This window comes from Spermophilus citellus (assembly GCF_964194105.1).
Source record: "Spermophilus citellus genome assembly, chromosome: 2".
In the NCBI taxonomy this organism is placed as follows: Eukaryota; Metazoa; Chordata; class Mammalia; order Rodentia; family Sciuridae; genus Spermophilus; species Spermophilus citellus.
The window spans coordinates 149105848-149129656 of record NC_138183.1 but is presented as its reverse complement, the minus strand read 5'-3'; the positions used below and the strand labels follow the sequence as shown (position 1 = coordinate 149129656).

Below are 23809 nucleotides of genomic sequence, written 5' to 3'. Positions count from 1 at the left end.
TAAATTAAAAGAGCTGGGGATGAAGCTCCATGGTAGAGTGCCCCTGGGTTTAATTCCCACTACCTCAGGGGAAAAAAATTGAAATCAATATTATAAAATATTAATTCTTGTTATTGAAATTTATTTTAGAACTTCTGTTATATTATCATGATCCTCTGACAGTTTAAGGCAACATGTCTTTAGACCTCAGAGTAATTCTAAATTAAGTACACAAATAATAGATAACATTGTCTTATTATTGTAGATAACATCACTCACCTGATTGTAACATTCCTGATGAGGGTACCTTGAAGAATAAGGGAAATACAATTCTTCCTACTTAGTTCATTTTCCTGCTTTAATTTAGGCTCTTGTATTTTGCTTTGACTACTGGAGAAGTTTGCTAATGGGTTTTCCTGGGTCTGGTTGTATGCTCTATTTTTCCATAGTGCCACCACAGACTCCTTTCAGTATATGAATAATGATATGACACTATTGCATGAAGTCCATTATGTGCTTTTTGATGCTTTGAAACCACAGGGTCTGAACTCATTCAGCATGGCCCTTCATCATATGGCCCTTTGCAGTGTTTGAAAATTTATCCCCATTTTAGCCATATACTTTTTACAGCCCATGATAAGTTCATGACGTGAAAAACTTCCTTGCTTCTATTCCTTCTGAACTGACTGTGCTCTTTTACCTCTTGTCTCCCTGGCCACTTCTATTTTTCCTTCAAGACTTGACCCAAGTTGCTGTTTCTCTGTGGAAATTTTCCGTGGTTTCTCTCAGCTACAGTCCTATGATTCCAGAGCACTTTACTATACTGCTGTGAAAGGATTTATCACAGCATAGAGTAATCACTTGCTTACCTGTTTTCCTACTAGACTGTGAGCTTATTTCAAGTGGAGGTTTTTATCTTTTTTATTGTCAGCACCCAGCATACTAAGTGGCCAAAAAGTTTGTTGAATGTGTTAATGAATAAATGATTATATCTTAAGGATTGATCAAAACCACTTGCTCTAACTTTTCCTGTAATCTCGAGAAATTCCCCGAAAATGTTAATGCTCAGTCTGCTCAACCAGACTTGCTGATAAGATTAATAATGGAAGCACTTTGTAAATATTGAATGCTATACAAATCCTAAGATGGCTTTCTTGTTTAAGCAAAAAATCTGTCTATAATCTAGTTTGTTCAATCTATTTCATAATTTTGTTAATCTAGTAACTACTCTCGGTTATATTTTCTGCTTTTATTAGATTTTTACTAAAATTCTTTGGGTATGTTTCACCTGACTTCTAAGTGATTTATTAATATAAAAAGATTATAGGACTATTCTAAGATTTTTTTTCCAGTTGTACATTTATTTGTTCGAAAAAAATTCCCTGTTTGTGCTTTTATTTATGCACTTATCTAAACAACTAGTATAGTTCACTATTGGACTAATTGTTATCTGTGCCTTCTGAGTCCTTTGAGATACCAAATTGCCATGCACGCTCTGTCCACACTGCACAAATACAGTAAGAATGAGCTTGTTAATCCTCCTCTGTGATTCTCCTAAGTTCTGTACTGGTAAGATTTGTGGTCTGTGTTGGTGACAAGTCAGACCAAATCTTCTTGTGAATCAGTTCAGCTGCTATGGTCCTTGCTGAATCTCTAAACTTGTTTCTTTGGGAGTAAAATTTCACTGGCTTTGTGCTTTGTGTTTTGGCCTGCACTGTGATTATGTACATGAGCTTTGTTCACTAGTAAGAACAGTTTAATAATGGTATAGTTGCCACTTCAGAGGGAAGATGTATATAATATGGATTAGAGGTTATACTAAGTAATTCAGCCTTTCCTTTGCTTAGATAAAAATCTGTATTAAATATTCCTCAGGTCACATTGATCTATAGCCAGAGGCTCAGCTATTTATTTGTACTCTGCACTCAGTTTTTACATTCCTATATGTGCTCAGTAGTCCATCTTTAGGCAATTTTTAAGTGATGTTGGTTGCTGCTGTTTTCAACTTTCCATTTTCCAGTTTATTTTTGTTTTCATTATTCCTTTATATTTCCTCCTTATTTTTAACTGTAGTTGATCCCAATCTTTAGAGTATGTAGAGCTCAAAGAGATGGAAGAAATACTGAGAGTAAAGGAGTATTGATTTTTAGCCTTGATTAAACTCTTTGCCAGGCTACAGAGACCTCATAGGTCACTGTAGACATTACATTTCAACCCCATTACAATCTATATGTCTGATTACCAGAAAGATCATTTGTCCCTAGCCATTAACTAAGTTCACCTCAGCCAGTATTGATAGAGCAATGTGGAACAAAATAATGTAGTAGGTTCTTTCAGTTTCTGAATGGTCACTAATGTTACGAGTAACTTCTTTTGTAGTTTAAACTGTTGGCTGCTATAGATCCAAAGGCTAAAGTGAAAACAAGTGAGAAATGTAATACTTTTGGAGGAAGAAAAGATTTGCTACCACCCTTCTAAAATTGGGCACTTAGGTATATAAAAAATGCATTTTTAGTGATTGACTTTAATTTTGGGCTGACTAGAATTTTGTCTGACATTTCCCAAGGTATCTCCTTTTTTTTTCTCTTTTCCTTATCAAAACCATTTTATAAAAGAAATTAAACCAAGTAGTTAAGAGGAGGGAGGGATTAGCTAGTCAGGTGAAGTAGTGAATAGCTTGGGTATAAATTACAGATTGTTATCTTAAAGCCCTTTCTTCATTTTTCTTAAATCTTTAGTTTCTTCCTTTTTATATGCCACAGTGGAGGATCCCCTATTAAGTCACGGGACTGTGGAGGATTAAGGGGTGATCTAAGTTCATTTCCATGTTTCTGCAAATAAGCAGACTCACCTTATTCCAACTGGAGGAATCATTTTTATTTTTAGAATTTTAAAAAGGGAAGTTAATATACTGCTCTAGAAACTCAACAAAATGTTTGTCAGCCTTTGCTACTAGGAAATTTTCCATCATAGTACATTTATCTGTGTGATGAATATTATAGTTTCCTGAATCTTATCATAGATTTGAGGTAACCCCAAAGAACTTTTTCATTTCTGCCCTTTAAAGAGAAGATATTTATTTCTATCATACATTATTTTCCTGCTTGAATTATGAGATCCTAGTCCAATTTTATATTTTTAGGATATACAAGTCATTATCTTAAATCTGCGTTCTCACTGTGCAGTAGTGTAGACAGACTGTGAAGATTATATCACATATCTATTAGTTTTGGGAAACCTCCCCAAGAAATTGCTTTAAAACCCTTAAGTTATCCATTTTTTACTATTTTCCTCTTTGTTAAAAAATAAAATATTATATGGGGATGTTTAGCATAGGGCTTATGTTTTATTTCTATTTAACTAGATTTGTACTATAATTAGTGGGTTTTCTTCATGTTTTAAATGCTTTAAAGCAATTTCCACTTTTTTAGCTTTAAAAGAAGTATGGCCGGCCATCATCTTTTTTATGAAAATCTTTCATATTGTTAATATTGAAGTCATAGAATATAGTAAAGGGTTGGTCCCTGAATGAACTTTTTAACTGTGTTATAGTCACAGACTAAACTCCAAATTCTGGCCATCTGTTGCACAGATGTTTGGTACCATTTGATTACAAAAGGGACCAAACAAGAAAATATGTGTGGTTGGTATAAATTCCTTACACTTTAAACAGAAGCCTAGTGTATTTTCTCTAAAAGGCAGCTCATTTCTTTGTTTGAAAAATGAGAACAAAAGTGGCACTCACTTCAAAGGGTTACTGTGTGGAATAGATGAAATAGTGAAATTCATGAGGAACTTTCCCTCTGACTTCTCTGAATTTTCTTGGAGTTAATCTACTCTCACTGATTTTAGAGCTCCTTGAAAATACACAGTTGATCTATTGTAAAGTACAGATTATTTTTTCTTTCTCCCATGGTTCTCTACTTTTTATATACTTTTAGTATTACCTCCATGAGTTCTGAAAAGAAACATTCAGGTTCCAACCCTGCAGCTGGTCCCCTCTATGAACCTTCTTATTCAGTGTTCATGGTGGAAACTGGGAATCTGTGTATTTTAAAAATTCTACCAATGATTCTGATGGCTCAACAAGGTTGAGATGCTGGTTCATACTATTCTTATCATATTAGTATTAGTTACATTTATTGAATGATTTTGTGTTACTAGTTTATTTGGTAAATGTTAAGTGCCTTGCTGTCTCTGCTTTTATACAATTTGCATGTGATTTAGTTTCAAAAAGATATGCCAATTGCTGTGCTGACACATGTATCTCATTTAATGTTATCAGTATTCTATAACATAGAAGGGTACTGTTTTCCTCATTTTATGAATGAGGAAACAGATTTGGAAAGGTTAAGTAATTTATCTGAAATCACACAGCTAGGAATTGTTGGTAGCTGGTGGCTCAGCAGTAGAGCGAGCGCTCGCCTTGCACACGCAAGACCTTGGGTTCGATCCTCAGCACCACATAAAAATATATGAATAAAATAAAGGTATTGTGTCCAACTACAACTAAAAAATAAGTATTAAAACAAACAAACAAAAAACTAATCCTAACTACTGTTTTCTATTCCCTTTTTCATAACTTTTAGATCCACACTACCTGGCTGTTTAATGCTTAATACATTTACTGGGCATTTAACATTTATTTCCTGCTTGTTTAAGCCAGTCCTTTGCATTGATTGTGCCACCTACTCTTCAGTTGTCGGATCATTTTTTTTTATGGTTTTATTTGTGGTATATTAGTTGTGGTCTGTTGAAAAAATATTGTTTCTGATTTTTGAATTCCAAATATGATATTTGGGACTTAGTCAAGTTATTTAATGTCTATGAGCCTCTGTTTCCTCATTTATCAGAATGAAAGTAGTCTTGTAAGTTCTTCTGAGAATATTATGAAATAAACCATATCAAAGATATTAATATTGTGAGGAGCAAAAAGTTATGTTCAGTCATTTGCTTTTTTCCCCTTCTTAGCTACCAGGTCGCTAGCTAAATCATTACAGTGATGACTGTGCTTTTTCTTTTACTATACAGTTATGGATTCTTTTGACTTTTAAGTACAGTTTGGTACATCTTTCAGCCAAAATGAAACTTTTCTAAGTGATTGTGACTGTGCAGTCAATTTTGAACACATGAATTGTTACCAGGTGGTTTTAAAGAAACCTTTAATTAGCCTTAATGTTGTGCTGAGAATGAGAGAAAGAAGATATTCAAAGACAATTGCATGATCCATTCTCAACTCTTTAAAAATTTATGGCCTAGAATGTCATCTAAACTATCTTTTTATCTTTTTTTCTCAAAGAGTACATCATTATACAACAGAGTCAGAGACCTTGCTAATGGCGACATAGGAAATCTTTGTTTTGTGCCATTGTGTGTGTAGGCCACTATTTCATAGGATGAGATTAAATTGTTTGCCAAGATTTGTTGAAATCATTTATGCTGCTCTAAGTAGGATCCCTGAGGTAAATGGCCCTTTGCCTGGGGACCCTCTCATTTAGGCCTTCTTGAGTGTGATTGCTGTTTAAAAGCTCTGATTACCACCTGATATGCCTTTCTTTTTTTCTCTTTCTCTAGGTCAGTAAAATTGTGTCAAATGTTCCCCAGTTGGAGTTTCTAAACCTGAGTTCCAACCCTCTGAATTTGTCAGTTTTAGAAAGAACATGTGCTGGGTCCTTCTCTGGGGTTCGCAAACTTGTCCTCAACAACAGCAAAGCTTCATGGGAGACAGTCCACACAATCCTACAGGAGTTACCAGAGTAAGACCTGAGAGCATGGTGGACAGGGAGCTATGTTTCCATGTGTTAGTACATAGAATTACTGCTGATCTCCTGTCTCAGAAATACTAGATCTGTAGATTGAATGGAGAAAGAGGTTAGAAAAATTAAGTAATTAGAAAAGGGTGTGAGGGTAATCTGGTAGCATTTCCAGTTGAATACTTGTTCAGTGTTGAATAGCACCAAGACATGGGATATGTCATCCTTTGGCTAGAAAATACCCCTGAGAAGCACTTATCACTTCTAAATCAGCTCAGCCTTTCTCCATTTTAATCTTCTGATTACCCGATTTAAAAAATTTTGCCTTAGTCCTTTTTGTTGGGAGGAAAAAGAAAACCATAGAAAATACATTAGCATTTAGATGATTAAATGATGAGAAATTGACCTGCTATTCTTTTCAAAAATTTAAGAAAGAAATTATACTTTTGTTTGTCAGTTTAGAAATGTTTTATTTTTTGTTTGTGTCTATCTTTGTTTATGCTTATAAGTTTGCAAAAGATGTAGTAAAGAAATACAGTTTCTTTGGCTAAATATGGAAATTATCAAAGCCCTTCAGAATCTCATACTACTTACTGTATTTTATTTTGTCATTGTCATTCTAATGAGATTGGTTTCCTCACTGCATCCATCTTCCAGCATGGTACTGAATGAGCTTTTAAATCCCATTCCACTTAATAATCAGGTGACCTTTGATAGGCTACTTGACTTTGTTGAGCTCAGTTTCCTGGTCTGTAAAGTGGGTATAATTATTTTTACCTTACAGAAACAGAAATGAAATAAAATCTATAATGTTCCTGATACAGGGCCTGATACAGGACAGAGATTCAATAGTTGTTATCATTTTCAATTTTAAATATTTTTATGTTGTTTTTGGAATTTCCTTTTATCTCCTCTAAACTTATACAAGTCCACCTCTCTTTCAAGGCCATACATTCTTCCCTGGTTATTCCAACTAAAATTTCAATTTCATTTCTGTATCAATCTCTATGCAATTAGTGCTGCTTAATTTAGCATTTAATTTTTTAAGCACAAAATTAACTTGGTACTAGTTTATATCATTCTGTTTTACATACTTTAGGTTTTGTCTTCCTAGCTATACAGGGTATTGAGCTTCAAGAAGACGTCTTTATATTTTCTCTATTATAACTACCAGAGTATCACATGTACTAGGCACTCATTTATTTTTTGAATGAATAAAAATAGGCATAAGGTAGAAATGAAATTGCTTTAAACAATGAAATATTTCCTTTTCTCTTTGCAGTTTGGAGGAGCTCTTCCTGTGCCTTAATGACTATGAAACAGTGTCTTGTTCTTCTATTTGCTGTCATTCTCTTAAGCTCCTACATATAACAGACAATAACCTTCAAGACTGGACTGAAATACGCAAGTTGGGAGTGATGTTTCCATCACTGGATACCCTTGTCCTGGCCAACAATCATTTGAATGCTATTGAGGAGCCCGATGATTCATTGGCCAGGTTGTTTCCTAATCTGCGATCCATCAGCCTCCACAAGTCAGGTGAGGTACAGGCTTGTTCTCATTCTATATGCAAATTGATCTGAGCTTATGCATAAAATGCAATGAAAGTATATTTTTTTCAGTCATAGCTCTACCTTTTTATAGGTTGAATTTTCAACATGACATGCAGGTTGCCTGTTGATTGACTAAATTTAAGACATTCATTTTCATAAATGTTCTGGTAAATATTAAGTGGCCTAGCATTATATTAGTAATTTATATTTTATACATTAAAGAGGTCATGCTATGAAAGGGGTGAAATAAAATTGATGAATTGGTTAGTAAAAGACTGAGTAAAAAGAATTATAAACTAGATCATTTATTTGGGCTTAGGGTATGGAATTTTACCTACTATGCCTTTTCAAATGCTCCCTTTCTTATGATCTATAATTGTCAGTGTATTACTATTGGATCCTATGTATTATAGAAATGGATATATTTAGCCTATGTCTTTTTTAAAAAATATTTTTTAGTTGTAGATGGACACAATACCTTTATTTTATTTATTTACTTTTATGTAGGGCTGAGGACCGAACCCAGTGCCTCACGAATGCTAGGCAGGTGCTCCTCCACTGCGCTACAACCGCAGCCCTAGCCTATTTCTTTTTTAATTAATAAACTTAATTTTTATGAACAATTTTAGATTCACAGCAAAATTGATAGAAAATGACAGAGTTCCCACATACTCACAATCTTCCTCACTATCAACATCGAACACCAAAGTATTAATTTGTAGTATTTCAGTCAGTGAACTTACACTGATACATCATTATCTAAATCCATAGTTGGCATTAGGGTTCACTCTTGGTGTATATTATTATACAAATGTATAATAACACATATCTACCATTGTGTATTTTACTGAACAGTTTCACTGCCTTAAATTCCCTCTTTTCTATTTATAACCCCTAACTCTGGAAAATTGATCTTCTTACTATCTCCAGCATTTTGCCATTTCTAGAGGGTCATATATTTGTAATCATGCAGTAGTAACCTTTTTAGATTAACTTCTTGGACTTAGTAATATGCATTTAAATCCTTCATGTGTTTTCATGACTTGATAGCTCATTTCTTTTTATTGTTGAATAATACTCTATTTTCTGATGTACCTCAGTTTATCTACCATCTTCTGAAGGATATCTTGGTTGCTTTTGAGTTTTGACAGTTAAAGGAAAGCTGCTCTAAATATGTATGTGCAGGTTTTTGTGTAACATAAGTTTTCTACTTGTTTGGGTAAATACTAAGGGCATGATTGCTGGATCATATGGTAAGAGTACATTTAGTTCTAAAAAAAATCTGCCAAACTGTCTTCCAAAGTGGCTATGTCATTTTGTATTCCCTCTGGCAATGAATGAGAGTTCCTGTTGCTGTATATCTTGCCAATGTTTGGTATTGTCAGTGTTCTGAATTTTGACCATTGTAACAGGTGTGCTGTGGTATCTCATTGTTTTAATTTGAAATCCTCTTAATGACATGATAGTGAACATATTTTCATATTCTTACTTGTCATCTTTTTAGGTATTTTATGCATTTTTAGTTGGGTTTTTCATTTTCTTATTGTTGAGTTCTTTATATATTTTGCCTAGCAGTCCTTTATCGGAAGTGTCTTTTGAAAAAGAAAAATCCTCCCAATCTGATTTCTCTTCTTATTCTTATGACATTATTTTTCACCCTATTTCTTAAACAACTAACCTATAACACAACAACAACAAAAACCCATAAACTTATTTCAATTCACCATGTAGGTACTGGATAGGAAATAAATTTGAATGGCCAGTATTTTGTATAAGGAAGCTATTCACTTTACAGTTCGACACACCTTGATCTAACTCTATTCTTCCTTTTGGGTGGAAATGCTATTATCAGTGAAGAGGACAGTTGTGACTTGGGATAGTTTGTTCCAGAGTCCTCCTAAGTTATTCCTCTGTCTTTACCTTTACAGATGGTCATCAGAAATAGGAAGGGACTTTTTTGTTCTCTGAAATGATTAACCTGTGTTGTAAAATTGACCACTTCATTATCACAGGAATATTTTTTCTGTTTGGAAGTCCTGCCTGACTTGGAAATCAAATATTATCTTGGACCATACATTTGCCCTCAACGAAAGAGGCAGTTTCATTTTAGGACTAAAAAATCTTAATGTGTTGCATGTTCTCCATATTCACAGATTCAGGTTTCTTGCCTTTTTGTTGTTGTTGTTGTTTGTTTGTTTAATAATGTGTTCTATCTATTTCCCCTTTAGTTTCCATTTTTTTTGACCTTATCCCATTTTCAGAATTTTTCAGGTAAAAATGTGAGAATGACAACATTACTTCTGATCCATGAATCTGTAAAGTAAAATGAGTTGGTAATGTCACTTTTTTAAAAAAAATTATGTAATCATGGCATGCATCCTGTTTATTGAAATTACCTGTGACCCTGATTATATAAGCCATTTTGATAGAATCAGAAGACAAAAGGATGTTGAAGAACAGGGCTGTCAGTCCTTGACCACTGAGATCACAAAGACTGGTGAAGTTTTTATGGTATCTTACTGTATTGGATAGGGAAAAAATGTAGGCTCTCTAATTTATGATGTTCTTAACATTTCAGAAATTATTAATAGAGATGCTTTCTTTTTATGTTTAGCTTCTTATTTGTGTTCTTTTCTGGATTAACTTAAACAATATCTTTCTTGAATTAGGTTTGCAGTCTTGGGAAGACATAGACAAACTAAATTCATTCCCCAAACTTGAAGAAGTGAGATTGTTAGGAATTCCTCTTCTGCAGCCATATACCACCGAGGAGCGCAGGAAATTGGTAATAGCCAGGTCTGTTGTCCTGATTTCTTTTGCCTTCTTTTCACAGGGCCTTATTGTTTCATTAAAGAGATGGTACACTAATTGGGGATAGTGCCCTGTGAATTTATCCGTCTCTTGAGCAGACTGTGCCTAAAGGAGCTGCTTCTGTAGCTTCCAGTCTTGGATAAAAAGGAATGTAATACAATGGAGAAACCACGGAATGCAGTTGTCCTGCTGAGGCCACTGAAAAATTTCCTCACAAATCTTTCTATTTTTATGCTTTTCAATACTAGAATATTTGAAGTCCTCTTTTGGGTCACAAAGTAAAAGTCTGTATGATGGGGAATCATTTCTATTGTAGTTGTCCTCATTTTCTCTGTTAACCTAGTGGTTACTTAAAGTGCAAATACCTGGAAATTGAGCTATTCAGTAGCAGCTGTATTTTCTTCTTGAATATATATTTACGTAAGTATGATTACCATCATTATTATCTTCTTCCTCTGACTCCCCTGCATTTCTTGTCTCAGACACTGCCTCAAAGACTACTGGAATTTCCCAGAAGTGTGTATTTTTTTTATGAACCTTCAGAAGAAATAAAATTTTTGCTGTAATGGAAGGGGTCATGGAGATTTCTTTATTCTCTTTGTGCACTGCACATGGTAGTTTTGAAAGAGAAACAGTAGGCTTTAAGGTTCCCTAAAGAAGAGTGGTTCTTTAAACAGGATATTGATCTTTCTGGCTGACTAATGCCCCACAGAACCTCCTGCTTTACAGTTTTTAACATACATATTAGTATCTTCTGAAGAAAGAAATGTCAGCGTATTTTTCTTTAAAGAGGAGCAAGTCTTGAAGAAGACTCTATGCTTTATTTTCTTTATGCAATCTTTTGAAAATATAATAAATTAATTCCTGAATTATATAGCCATATTGTACTAACTCTTCTCCAGACCAGCACTATTTAATATGGTGTAAAATTTTACACCTATAGGTGTAAAATTCAGACAGACATATTTCAAGTGTTCACAGACACACATGGCAAGTGGCTGCCATATTAACACAAAGAGTGTTATAGGTGTAAAATAGATACTGGATTTCAAATAATCTATATGAATAAAAGAATATAAAATAGCTCATTAATTATTTTGTAACCTTGAGTACATGTTGAAGTGATTGTATTCTGGATATGTTGGATCAATAAAATATACTATTAAAATTAATTACACCTATTTTATCTCTACTTAAAAAAATGTGGCTACTAGAGAATTGAAAATGACATATGTGGTTTAAATTGGACAGTGTTCCCTAAAGTCTTACTTGAAAGATGAGGTAGGATTATGAAAGGTTAATATCTCATCCAAAAATCAGACCAGATTTTTTTGGCCCTTTTTTATGACTTTAGTTTATGTTGGTATTTACATACAAGCAAAACTACACCAAATGTGTCCTTTTAAAAGAATGAGACTGGGCCTCATACCAATTATTTTATTTCTAAAGCTAAATGTTTTTAGTGTCTTAAGATGTCTTTTTGTTTTCACTTACAGATTGCCATCAGTTTCCAAACTTAATGGCAGTGTTGTTACTGATGGTGAACGAGAAGACTCTGAGAGATTTTTTATTCGTTACTATGTGGATGTTCCACAGGAAGAAGTGCCATTCAGGTAAAAAGGGGCTCTAATCAGGATAGCAAAACACTTAAGAGGTTGAGCAACTTAAGAACTATTGTTTTAGGGCAAAATCAAATAATTTGTGATTGACTTCTTCTTAAAGTACTTCAGTGATGGTTTTTTGTTGTTGTTGTTGTTGTTGTTGTTTGTTTTTTTAAAGAGGAAGAAATATAAAAGCAAACCAGTTTTATCTCATTTGTACAGTATATTTGTTTTAGCCTTGCATATGTGATAAGGATGATTGGGTAAGCATTTGACAAATTCATTGGTTCCTACTCCATACTTCCAGTCTGTTACAAGAAGAAGAAATACATAGAGAATTGTTTTCTGTCCCTGATGGTATAATTACCCTGCATGCCTTTATTCCTCTGCGTCAGTTGGTTTAATACAGGGGCACATTTTCACCTACACCAAAATTGATCTCTTCATTTATATTTCATTTGTTTGTAGGATATACTAAGTTACGCAGTTTAGAAGATTTGGCAGATGTATAGTAGCTTCATGGAATATGAGAAAAGGACTGGAAAATAGACTCTTAAGGAAATATTAAAGGAATTAGGATGGTTGAAGAGAAATGAAAAGAAATGCTGAGGGCTACATTAGTAAATACTGTCAAGTGTATAAAGAGATGATATCTATTGTTTGGTGAAGAACTACTTTTAATACTCTGTTCAGGTAAAAGACAGTATAGCAGATGTGATACAAGCAAATATCTAGGAAAAAATATCTTCAAAAATAAGTTTCTAGGTCTTGGTAACAAAAATCGGTTATTAAAAAAAGTTACTTACTTTTCTTAATGACTTTAATATGAATACCTATTTTACAAGAGGAGTTTCAGACTAACTGAATAGAATTTAGGGCTGAATATGAGTCAAATTAATTGGACCTTCTGGCTACAAACATCTGTGATTCTCATTCATTTTTATTCAACATATCTGTTTATTCCCCAAACAGATATGTTGAATAAAAATATTTTATTTATAGAGATTTTAAGGGGATTGATATTTCTGTAAGGCTCAGCCAGTTCTGTGTAAAAAGATTTTGTGATATTATTAATAGTGTTTTAAAGTCTAAACATTGAAAAGAATTAGACAAATTAAGTAAAAATCTTAAAAGAAACTTTTAAAGATTAACAGCACAGCCATGTACTAGGAAATATGTATGGATAAAAAGGAATGTAATACAATAGGGAAACCGCAGAGTGCAGTTGTCCTGCATTACTGTATCTTTCAATGCAATGTCAACATATTAAACCATGTGAAAAAAATTAGGTTAAAAATGGTCTAACATCTATAGTTGAACTTAGTTCATCCTAAGATATTAATGGAAGAAATAGTATTCTGGCTTTGAGCATTAGTCCTTGTAGTTTTTTAACTTCCAGTCTGTTATAATAAAGATATAAAAAGAGAATTGTTTTCGTTCCTGATAGTGTAATTATCCTGAAGTGCATTTATACCTCTATACTAGTTGGTGTTCTTGAATGCAAGTCATAGAAACCACGTTTGATTAACTTTAATCTAGAGAAAATTTTATTGAAAGGATATTGGATATTAATTAGTAAACTGAAAGAATTATTAGGCAGAATTAAGAATGAGGCTTAGGCAGTGTATTAATTAGATTTCTGTTGCTGTGAGAATATAGTTAGAATGAAAATATTTATTTTACATTGTGTCTGGAGCTCCTCTGAGGCAGAAGATCACAGCAGAGAGTACATGGATGGAACAAAACCATTCACTTCATGGTGCTGGGAAGCAAAGAATTAGAGGAAGGGGACAGATACAAAATATACCCTTCAAGGACACTCCCCTAGAGACCTTCTTCTCCAACTAGGCCTCACCTTCTAAAGTGTCTATCACTTCCCAGTAGTACCACCAGCTGAAGACCAAGCCTTTAACACATGAGTCTTTGGGGAACATTCTGGATCTAAATTATAATAGGTATCTCAACTTCCTTTAGCATAGAACATCATTGAGTCTGATTTTGATCATCTAATACCTCAGCTACTAAAAGTTTAACTTTTGCATTCAGAATCTCAACAAACAGGTAGAACTAAAATTGCTTTTCCTTGCTAGTCTAAATCACTCAGAATCCACTTCTGTACTTATTTCCAGTGTGTTTGACCATATAAATAGCCAATGTCTTGTAATTCTTTTGGTGTTTTTATAATTAACCCCATAGAACATGCTGTTATCTGATGTTAGGGAAGCAGAATATATGTGAGGAACAGTGAAGCAAATAGGGAATTAGTTTACTTTTGCAATGGAATTCCTTCACACAGGGAATTTTACTGCTTTTTCAAGCAAGAGAGGTACAGCTTCATCAGACAAAAGAGGGTGGCTACCCTGCTAGCAAGAAGACCTAAATGAGGATTCAGGGTACTCCCAAGTAATAATCTTCCCATGTACCTCCATTTCAGTTCTCTCTCTTTTCTCTTTTCTAACTAATGCTCAATGTTCCAATTTTCATATAAGAGTCTCAATGTGGATTTAACCGATTTGAATCAGTAACTTGGAGCATCAGACCTTGTGCATTTTTTTTTATGACTGCTTCAACTCTGTTATAAGAGAAAAAGGATCCTTTTCTTAATACTACCCAGGTTTTAGTCTGTGCCTTAGGCCTAATTTATAGGGATTTGACCTTAATTTTTTTTTTATTTAAACTATCTTGTACCCATGGAATGGCAGGTGCTGTGCCTCATAGTCTTAAATTCTTTATGCCCTTCATTCTTGGCAGCACTTTATCAGTCTCATGCACATGCCCACAGATGATAATTAGTTATTTTACTACTCCATGTCAAGGAGGTCTTCCCATGAACACTAGTAGCCCTTTCTAGGCCAGAAGCCAGTTCCAAGTTGCCCTTAATCACCTGAGGGTCTCTTGCCTATAATCCACTCCCTCATACCAATTTCTTAATACAAACAACAGAAATCAACTTTGGCCAACTTAAATAGGATAGAAATTTGATAAAAGAATAATAAATACTGTGTAGCTTACAGAATTGACAAGATTGGGGTATTAAGCCTTGGCAGTATTGATGGAAGCAAGGCACAGTCAAGATTTCTATATTTCACTTTATGAATAATATTCTTCTGATATTGATCATTAAATAGTCACTAGCAAGCTGCTGGACTTCATGGCCTTCAGACGTTTGTAGTCATGCCTTTGAATTCTTGGTTCTTTATCTGTTGGTAACAATCTTGGTTATACCTTGTGCCTTTTGCTTCTCTGAAGGATTTAAAACTCCAGGTTTGTGTCATTTTCCCATGTTCTTGCTTTCAGGGAATAGAGAAAGAAAATATCTACTCTTAAGTTTTTGAATTCTTTTCAGGTTCCTACATCTCATGTATTTTGGATTTTTCCACCTCAATCAGAAGGGCATTCAGATACCAGATAGGCAAAGTTGACATCTATCTACTACAGTACCTATTCTCTAGTGATTTTTCATATAAGTCTCTTTGTAGAATTATCCATTTGCCCATCAAGTATTTTTTCAAACTCTTGTGATGTGCCAGGAACTGTGTAAGGCACTTTAAAGGAACTATAGCAGCATTCATGCTTATGACAATAATAAGTGATGAATAAGAACTCAAGAATTTTATTAAAACATACTCATTGTGAATTAAGAATAGTGATATCTAAACAGAGTATTAGTACTATGCTTATTATTTGTCTTCCAAATTATATGCATAATCTTTTCCTAACATACTAATAAATAATGAATAGCACAGTACATAGTCCATAAAAGGTAGAAATTTGACTCTTTAAGTAATTCAGTGTCTCTTACAGAATCACATTTAAGCTCCAGTTTCTAGGAAGTATGGAGGTTTCTGTTTATTTTGGAGGAAACATTTCTTTGCACTTGACCATGGATTTTCTTTTTAAAATCAATGTTTGACTCAATTTCTCTGTAAGTGCTAACTTCTACAACATCCTTCCCTTCTTTTGATTTCATCAACTTTTCCTCTTTCTCTTTTTCCTATCTTGTGCCTGTTAAACATGAAATAGCTCTACTTAGATGTATGTAAAAAAAAAAAAGTTACTCAAAACATCTTTGAGGGCATGAATAAAAGAGTCATTATGCTCAGCTGAATGTCCTTTGTGGTAACAGAATTATTCTGTGAGTCAGTTGGATTATTCACATCTGTTTCTATGAGATTAGTCATTTTGCCAGTGGAAGTCTTTTAAGAATGATCCAGAGATTTACATATTCTGTTTTCCTATCTCAGAATAAAATGTTTGGGGGACTGAAGGGAGATTTTATATATATATATTATGTGTGTGTGTGTGTGTGTGTGTGTGTGTGTGTGTGTGTATTTTCAGTGTGTCTTATAAGAGCTTTAGAGTTTCTTACAGGTGCTCAATGACCTTGTTATTGCTTTCTGGTAGGTGGTGCTCTTTAGCCTCCCTACTGTTGCTGCTTTTGGTAATAGGGACTAACCCCCAAACTGAACAATCAGCCATATATTTCATGTTTACTTATTTTGTAAAACAACCAAAGATGAAAAGTCTCTGTTTTCTGATTTTTGGCCTTTGGATATCATAGTGTTTCCTTTTCCAGGCAATAGGCTCTTGCTTTTAAAGCCTTGCTGTGCTGTCTCTTATTGGCTTGTGTAGCAGTGGTGTGCTGTTTTACAATAAATTCAGTGTGTGCTGCAGGTGGTTGAAAAGATGTCCTTGCTGAGTTGGTGATATTTCAATTATTAGAGCCTTATGCTTTAGTAGGAGAATTTCTAGGAAATAACTCTGGACTCTAGCTGGATTTCAGAGGAGAGTTTAATTTACTCACTGAATGCCTACTATAAACCATGAGGTGCTGAGCCAGATGCCGGAGATGAAAGGACAGAACAGCAGTGTCTGCTCTCAAGAGGCCTGCCATCTGGGCTGAGCTAGTGGTATTCTCCTTTGCTGGGTATTTTTCAGCTTCCAGCCTCTAAAGGTGGAGTTACCCCAGCCTTCGTTTTTGGACCTCTTCTCTTCTGTAGTTATCCTTCATGTGTGTTTAGCCAATCCTGTGGCTTTAAATGCCTTCTGTATTCTAATAATTGCCAAATTTATACTGCCAGCCTTGACCTACCTAAAAATTCCAGACTAATATTGCCAACTGCCTACTCAACATTACCATATGAGTGTTTAAACCCATTGTGTCTAAAATCATACTTTGACTTTTGGTACCCTTCTTTACCCAATGCTCCGCTACCGACCTGCTCTTCTGCAAGTCTTCCTTCATCTTCCTTAACCACCCAGCCATATACCCAGCCCTTTTCACATTTTTATTTTGAGACAGGGTCTCACTGAGTTGTTTAGGGCCTTGCTAAGTTGCTGAGGCTGGGTTTGAACTTGCTATCCTCCTGCCTCAACCTCCCGAGGCACTGGGATTACAGGTGTGCGCCAGCACGCTCAGCTCAGATTTATATAATATTTAACAAACCCTTTCCTGCTGCTCCTCAGATGTATCAAGCACATGTCCTACTTAGGCTTCTCCCCCCACCCCCTTTTGGAATGCTCCAAGTTTCTCCCCCTCAGAGACACCTTATTAGAGATTCGGTCTCTGTCCACCCTATCTAAACATAGCATACCCTATCTCCTATAATTTTCTTAAACTACTTTTACATTTCTTATTATTATCTAAGTCAGGCTTGACTTATGTTTCTGGTATATTGTCTGTAAGCTCTGCAGAAGTAGGGGTTGTTGCTGTTCAATACCTCGCTCTCTACCTGGGGCTTAGAGCAGGGCCTGATGTATAGCAGTGTTCAGTATGAACACTGAATATTTGTGTTATGTTCCAGGATCATGAAGGAGGGGGACTTAGGTCTGCTGGAAGAAGATTCTTTCCTAGAAAATGATTGAGTTAATCTGGTAAAGGTGAGGAGAGACAGATGTGAGTACTTGAGAAATAAAGGTGCAGAAGGATAAAATAACTCTTCATGTGTAGTCATCTGTAGCAATTTGAAGTGGAAAGTAATGGCAGATAATGTTGGGGAGGAAGGTAGGCACCAGCTCAGACTATTAAATATTTTGGCATGCCATATGGGCAGAGGAAGACTTTTTCTTGTCTTTTGTTGCAAATTTCAAGTGGGGAAGAAAATCCACAAGAGGGGATTTTGGTTTGTATGTAGAAGGAGAGGCTGAGAGCGACCCATAGTCCTAGTCAAGAACTGAGACTTTAAAGGAGGATGTGTGTGTTGGAGGTTGCTCATGTATTTTTAGAGAGGTACACAGTAGAAGTGAATCTATTACTATTGAATTGGAAGTAGTCCTCAGAAAACACATGCAGGTCTACTTGTTTTCTGATAGTTATAGCCTGGATTTCTCTAGGGGTATATAAACATCATTTAGAGAAGAAGAAACCTTCACATTTATGGTTCTGGTACATGTTTATTATTTTTGCCTTGCCCTGTATCATATGTCTGTCCACACTGCCTTTATTTTCAGTTTTTCCTTGATTTTGTGTTAGCTTTATCTCTTCATTTCTTCTAAGAGATGGAATTTAAGTAGCTTCTTTAGTACTCCACTAATACACAGTCCTTCTGTGTTTAATTTCAAGAGAGAAAAGTAAAAAAAGGATACAACTTTTGTTTGAGAAATCAACATATCATGTATTTTTGAGTGCTTGATGATTTCTTTTTTGAGAACAGTGGGGCAGAGTAAATACATTGATTTGGGGTGTCTATTTTTTCAGACTTCAAAATTTTGCTTTTCATAAAGAGGAGTTTTAAGAAGTATAGCTTTAATAAACAATTGTTGAATGGAATGGAAAAAATCCTTGTCAGAAACAAAGTGGCAAAGCCAGAAACAGGTTTCTTAAAGGCCTTTCTTTGCCTTTACTTTCATTTGGTACCTTACTTTCTGTTTGTCCCTAGGAAATCCTTCTTTATGATGCCAAGGATTATATTAGGAATTCCTCAGATGCTTACTTGATTGTCAGTAGTGGTGTGCTTTTTGAAATATGGAGAGTTTGCTTTTTCCTGTTTAAGACTAATGACTTTTCTAAATAGAGCTGATTGTATCTGTGTTATTGTGAGAGCAGGGCTGCAGCCTGTATTTGGACACCACCTCAATGAAGGCTCATTTTGTCTTGGATGTTGGAGAAATCCTAGTGTGCTGTGTCCGTTACCTCATATTCCTTGCAGACAGAGGACCTGCTGTTGTAAAGGAACATTCCTACACTGGACACGAATCTCCTGGGGGTCTCCATGTTGCCAGGCTCCATCATCCTCTGACAAGGGCCATGACACAGCACTCCTCACATTCAGCTGCCCGTCTGATGAGAAACAAAAGGGGCATTCTCCTTGATGCACTATGGAGAGCCTCTGAAATGTTAGCTTTCCCTGTTGCTTACTGCCTTTGTCATTCCAATGACCTTGGACTTCATTTTGACTTCTTGCCACTTTCCCAGCCCAGCAGAAGATAGGCTGCCTTCCTAATCTTGATTAGGGTTATATATGAGTATTCGAATGTACCTGCAAAGGAAAGAGAGAATGGCAACCAGCCCTCCCAAATCGTGCTTTTGGTGGACATTTTCTTTGCTGTCCAAACTTTTGTTTTGGCCATGGCAGAAAGCCAGTTTTATCTTTTTTGTTGTTTGCTTTTTAGAATTAAAGAAAAAAATTGAAAAATACTGAGAATAATAAAATAAGAACATTTATATTCATTCCAAGGTTATTTTTAATTAAATAGAAATAACATTATAATGATAAAATTGAAGTACCTTTTGATTTCTGTCTTTTTCCTTACTCCAAAAAATAACCAGTGTAAGAATTTAATGTATTTTTTTATACCTCCACTAAATTCAAAGTAGGATTTTATAATTCTTTGTCAAGATATATTATAATTTCTTCCTTTGTAGTTTTTCAGTCTGGTCTTTTCACTTCATATTGTGTTGAATAGTGTCAGAATTTGATGTCAAATTTATCAATCCTTTATAATTTATTTTTTAAAAAAATTTTTACTTGTAGTTGGACACAATACATTTATTTATTTATTTATTAACCATAATTTAACCATATAGAGGGCATTTGAAAAACATCTGTATTGGGATTTTAGTTTTTGTTTTTACAAATAAAATAATCTATGAATATTCACATACAGGTTTTTATGTGAACATAAGTTTTCATTCCTCTGGGATAAATGCTCAGGAGTGCAATGGCTGGTTTATGTGGTAATGCTGTGTTTAGTTTGGGTCTTAGGTCTTCAGTATATTTTGAGTAATTTTAATATATGATGCCAGATCAGGGGCCATCTTCATTCTTAAGCAGCTGGGTATACAGTTTTCCCAACACCTCATTCAATGTTCTTGGCACCCTTATCAAATATGAGAGCTTGTTTCTGAGCACTCTGGTTAATTGACCTATATGTCTGTCTATATGCTAGTACCACACTATTTTGATCACTGTGGCTTTGTGATACATTTTGAAGTTAGGAAGTACGATTTATCAGGTTTTTTTTTTTTAACCGTTTTTTAGAATTGTGTTGGCTATTCGGGGTTCACTGAGATTTCATATGAATTTTAGTCTTTTTACCACTAAATATGTAGGGTCTTTTGTTCATGGGCTTTATTAGATTAAGAATGTTTCCAAGATTTACTTTTTAAAATTGTGAATAGGTGTTAGTCAAAAATAGATGTACTCAAAAGTTTTCTCCATAAATATCATACCAATTTCTTTATATAGTGAATTGAATTGACTAAATTTTTTAATGTTTAACTAGCCTTGAATTCCCAGAATAAATCCTACTTGGTATTATATTGTAAATCCTACACACACACACACACACACGTGAGCGCGCGTGCGTGTGTGTGTGTGTATATATATATACACACACACACACACATATATATATATGAATTAAAGAGAATTTGAGTTGCTAATATTTTGTGAAGAATTTTTATGCCTATTCATAAGGGATATTGGACTATGATTTGCCTTTCTTATATTGTCTTTGTTTTGTTTTAATATTAAGATACTGCTGACCTCATAGAATAAATTTGTAAACATTTGTTCCTTTTTTCCTAGAACTTATATAGGATTACTATTATTTCCTTCTAAAATATTTTGTAGAATTTATCAGGAAATTATTTGAGCCTGATATTTTCTTTGCTGGAGATTTAAATTATGAATTGTTTATTTGATAGATACAGCATGAGTCATGTTATTTGTTTCTTCTTGAGTGAGTGTTAGTAGCTTGTGTCTTTGAAGTGCTTTGCTCTTTTCCTTCTTAGTTATTGAATTTATAGATATGAAGTTGTTTATAATATTCACTTATTATTAGCCCCAATGTGTGTAATATCTTTAATGATGTCCCCTCTTTTAGTCCCAATATTGGCCTTCAATCTTTTTTTGATCAGAGGTTTATCAAATTATTAACCTTTTCAAAGACCAACTTCAGGTTTCATGGTTTTCTCCATTTTCTCTGCATTCCGTTTCATTGATTTCTATTCATATCTTTCTTAGTTCCTTCCTTCTTCTTGTTTTGGGTTTAATTTGCTCATCTCTTTCTAGTTTCTTATGCCTAGATCATTGACTTGAGATCATTCTTCTTTTTTATTGTAAACATCCAGTTTTATAAATTTCTTTTTAAACATTGCTTTAGGTACATTCTATAATATTCTACGTATTGATTTGATTATATATATTATCTTTTTTTTTTAAGTACTGGGGATTGAACCTGGGGCACTTACCACTGAGCTATATCCCAGCTCTTTTTATTTTTTATTTTAAGACAGAGTCTTGCTAAGTTGCCAAGGCTGGTTTTGAACTTGTGATCCTCCTGCTTTAGCCTCCTGAATTTTTGGAATTACAGCAATGCACCACCACATCTGGCTGAATCAAAAAGGTTTTTAAATTTCCCTTATGACTTCCTCTTTGACTCATGGATTGTTTACAAGTGTGTTGTTTGTTTCCCAGTATATGGGAATTTTATAGTTGTCTTTTTGTTGATGATTTCTAGTTTAATTGTATTACAGTAAGAGAATATTTGTTGTATTAGTTCCATTCTTTTAAACCTGTTGTGGTATATTTTAGATGTTTTTGGTTTAGTTTGCATTCTGAAGTTATTGGGTGTGTGCTTCCTGTCGATCAAGTTGTTAGTGATCTTCAGGTCTTTTAAATCTTTGACAATTTTTTGTTCTGTCATGTACTGAGAGGAATGTGGAAATCTCCAACTCTGATTGTGTATTTGTCTGTTTTTAACCTTTTTTCCATCAGTTTTTGCTTCCTGTATCTTCTGTGAATATATCTGTTTTTTCAGATACATACAAGTTTAGGATTGTTGTCCTTTTCTGCTTGAGTTCACCTCTCCCTAATGTTTTTGCAGTTGTCTCTAACCAGCTTCCCAGATTCTTGGTGGGGGACAAGCTCTTATAATGGATTTTAGAAAGCCTGTCCTGCAAGAATTACAGAGATAGTACAGATCTAGTCATTGAGGCAGCAACTGACTTATGCCATAACTGGTGTGGCCAAACTATCTTTTCTACTTCTTTTACCTAGACCCATTGCTCTAGAGAGATATCCTTAGACAGTAGAACTTTTGCAGGTTTCTTTTTTTTTTTCCATCATTTCTCCAAGCCATCCTCACATCACCCAAATTCTACCCCTGCTTCAATCAGTAAACCTGGCTTAAGTTTCCTCTGTCCTGTGGACTACTTTTAATCTCCTTTGCCTCATAGGATCTGAGTTCCTGACTGCTACTGTCTGCTTCACATACCCAATAACAGTTTAGAGTCCAGTATTTTATGATCCCAGCTCTTTGATCTGTATTGCTATTTATTATCTGGCCCTTAGAGATGCTCATCATTTTTAAGCCTGCATTATATCTTCTTGGATTTGGACATTTTTATATTTCATCCATTTTACTCTGAGTTTGGAGTAGAAGTACACTAAAATATGAACTTATAGAACCATTTTGTCCAAAGTCCTAATGATAATATAAATGCAGATTAAAGTCATTTTAAACTGCTATGTGTTACTCCATCATCTGAATAGGTCACATTCTATTCACTCACTAGATAATTTTGATAAAATTTGATTTCAAGAAATAGCAAGTTGAAACATTGTTCCATAGCTTCATCTTGATGGAAAACTATATGAAAAATACTAAGTTCAGTTCAAAACACTTTGCTACATGTAAAATGTGAGAATAAATAATTCTGAAGGTAAGGAAATACAGACCCCAAAGAAGACAAGCAGGAAACATCTATGGCTTAAGCTAAGTAAGAGAATGCACTTTGAGATAGAAGATCATAAAGAGAAAAGAAAAGAGAATTCAGGAGTGAATTTTTAGGACCACCCACATGTAGATAGTAAAAGAGAAATAAGAGCTCATGAAAAGAGATTGAAAAGGGACATTTGAAATGTAGGAAGGAGAAGAGAATTTCTAAAACAGTATTCATCATTTTAGTAAACCACTAAAATGATGAGAACTAAGAAAAATGATAGCCTGAGAACCAGACTTAAATTCTAATTTCTACCCTTCTTTTCACTAGCTATGAGACTTGGGGTTAACAAACTAAGTCTCAATTATTGTATCTGTGATGATCTCTGAGGCTCCCTCTGCCTCCAAAATGTGATGTTTATGGGTTTTAATGGATAGAATATTAGACTATGAGAAAACTATTTCAGGAGAGTGTAATATCCCAGTTATAGAATGTAAAGAAGGTTTCTTTGATGCACCATGATATGATACCATATCAGAATGAGAGAAAGCATACTATAGCAAAAGAGATTAGGTAACAGCAATCAGAAAATATTTGGAATATAGTTTTGAATTCCTCATAATGCCATGGAAAATAAAATAAACTTAATGAATGTTTTTCTTTTAGTTACACTCCAGTGATTTTTGTTCAGCCAAGTGAATCTTCAGGAATTTTTCATGTTTTATATGCTGTATTCCTTCAAGAGAAGAGATACATGTATTAGGGATTAATTTTGTAGTAAAATAACTTCATTTAGAGTAAAACCTCTAGTTGATTCAGTATGGATGTGCATTTGAGGAATGATAGGTTAACAGAATTGTTATTTTAAGTCTGCTACTTGGACCACCTGTAAACGCACCTCTGGGCAGTTGAAAGGGAATAAATAGAGCACTTCTGGGATGTGGT

At 34.4% G+C, this 23809-nt stretch overlaps 1 protein-coding gene across 4 annotated transcripts in view; it reads left to right on the top strand.

Annotated features, from left to right (window-relative positions):
* The window catches only part of TBCEL (tubulin folding cofactor E like), a 58667-nt gene that overhangs the window by 23096 nt on the left and 11762 nt on the right, over positions 1-23809 (top strand). For all 4 annotated transcript variants that reach the window (XR_014020460.1, XR_014020461.1, XM_081280141.1 and 1 more), the window contains 4 exons: positions 5554-5735; positions 7015-7271; positions 9955-10081; positions 11593-11709. Coding sequence is in view for 2 of the 4 variants with exons in the window: in XM_081280141.1 (XP_081136267.1) it covers positions 5554-5735; positions 7015-7271; positions 9955-10081; positions 11593-11709 (683 nt within the window). In the remaining 2 variants the exon portion in view is untranslated. The remainder of the gene's footprint in view (positions 1-5553; positions 5736-7014; positions 7272-9954; positions 10082-11592; positions 11710-23809) is intronic.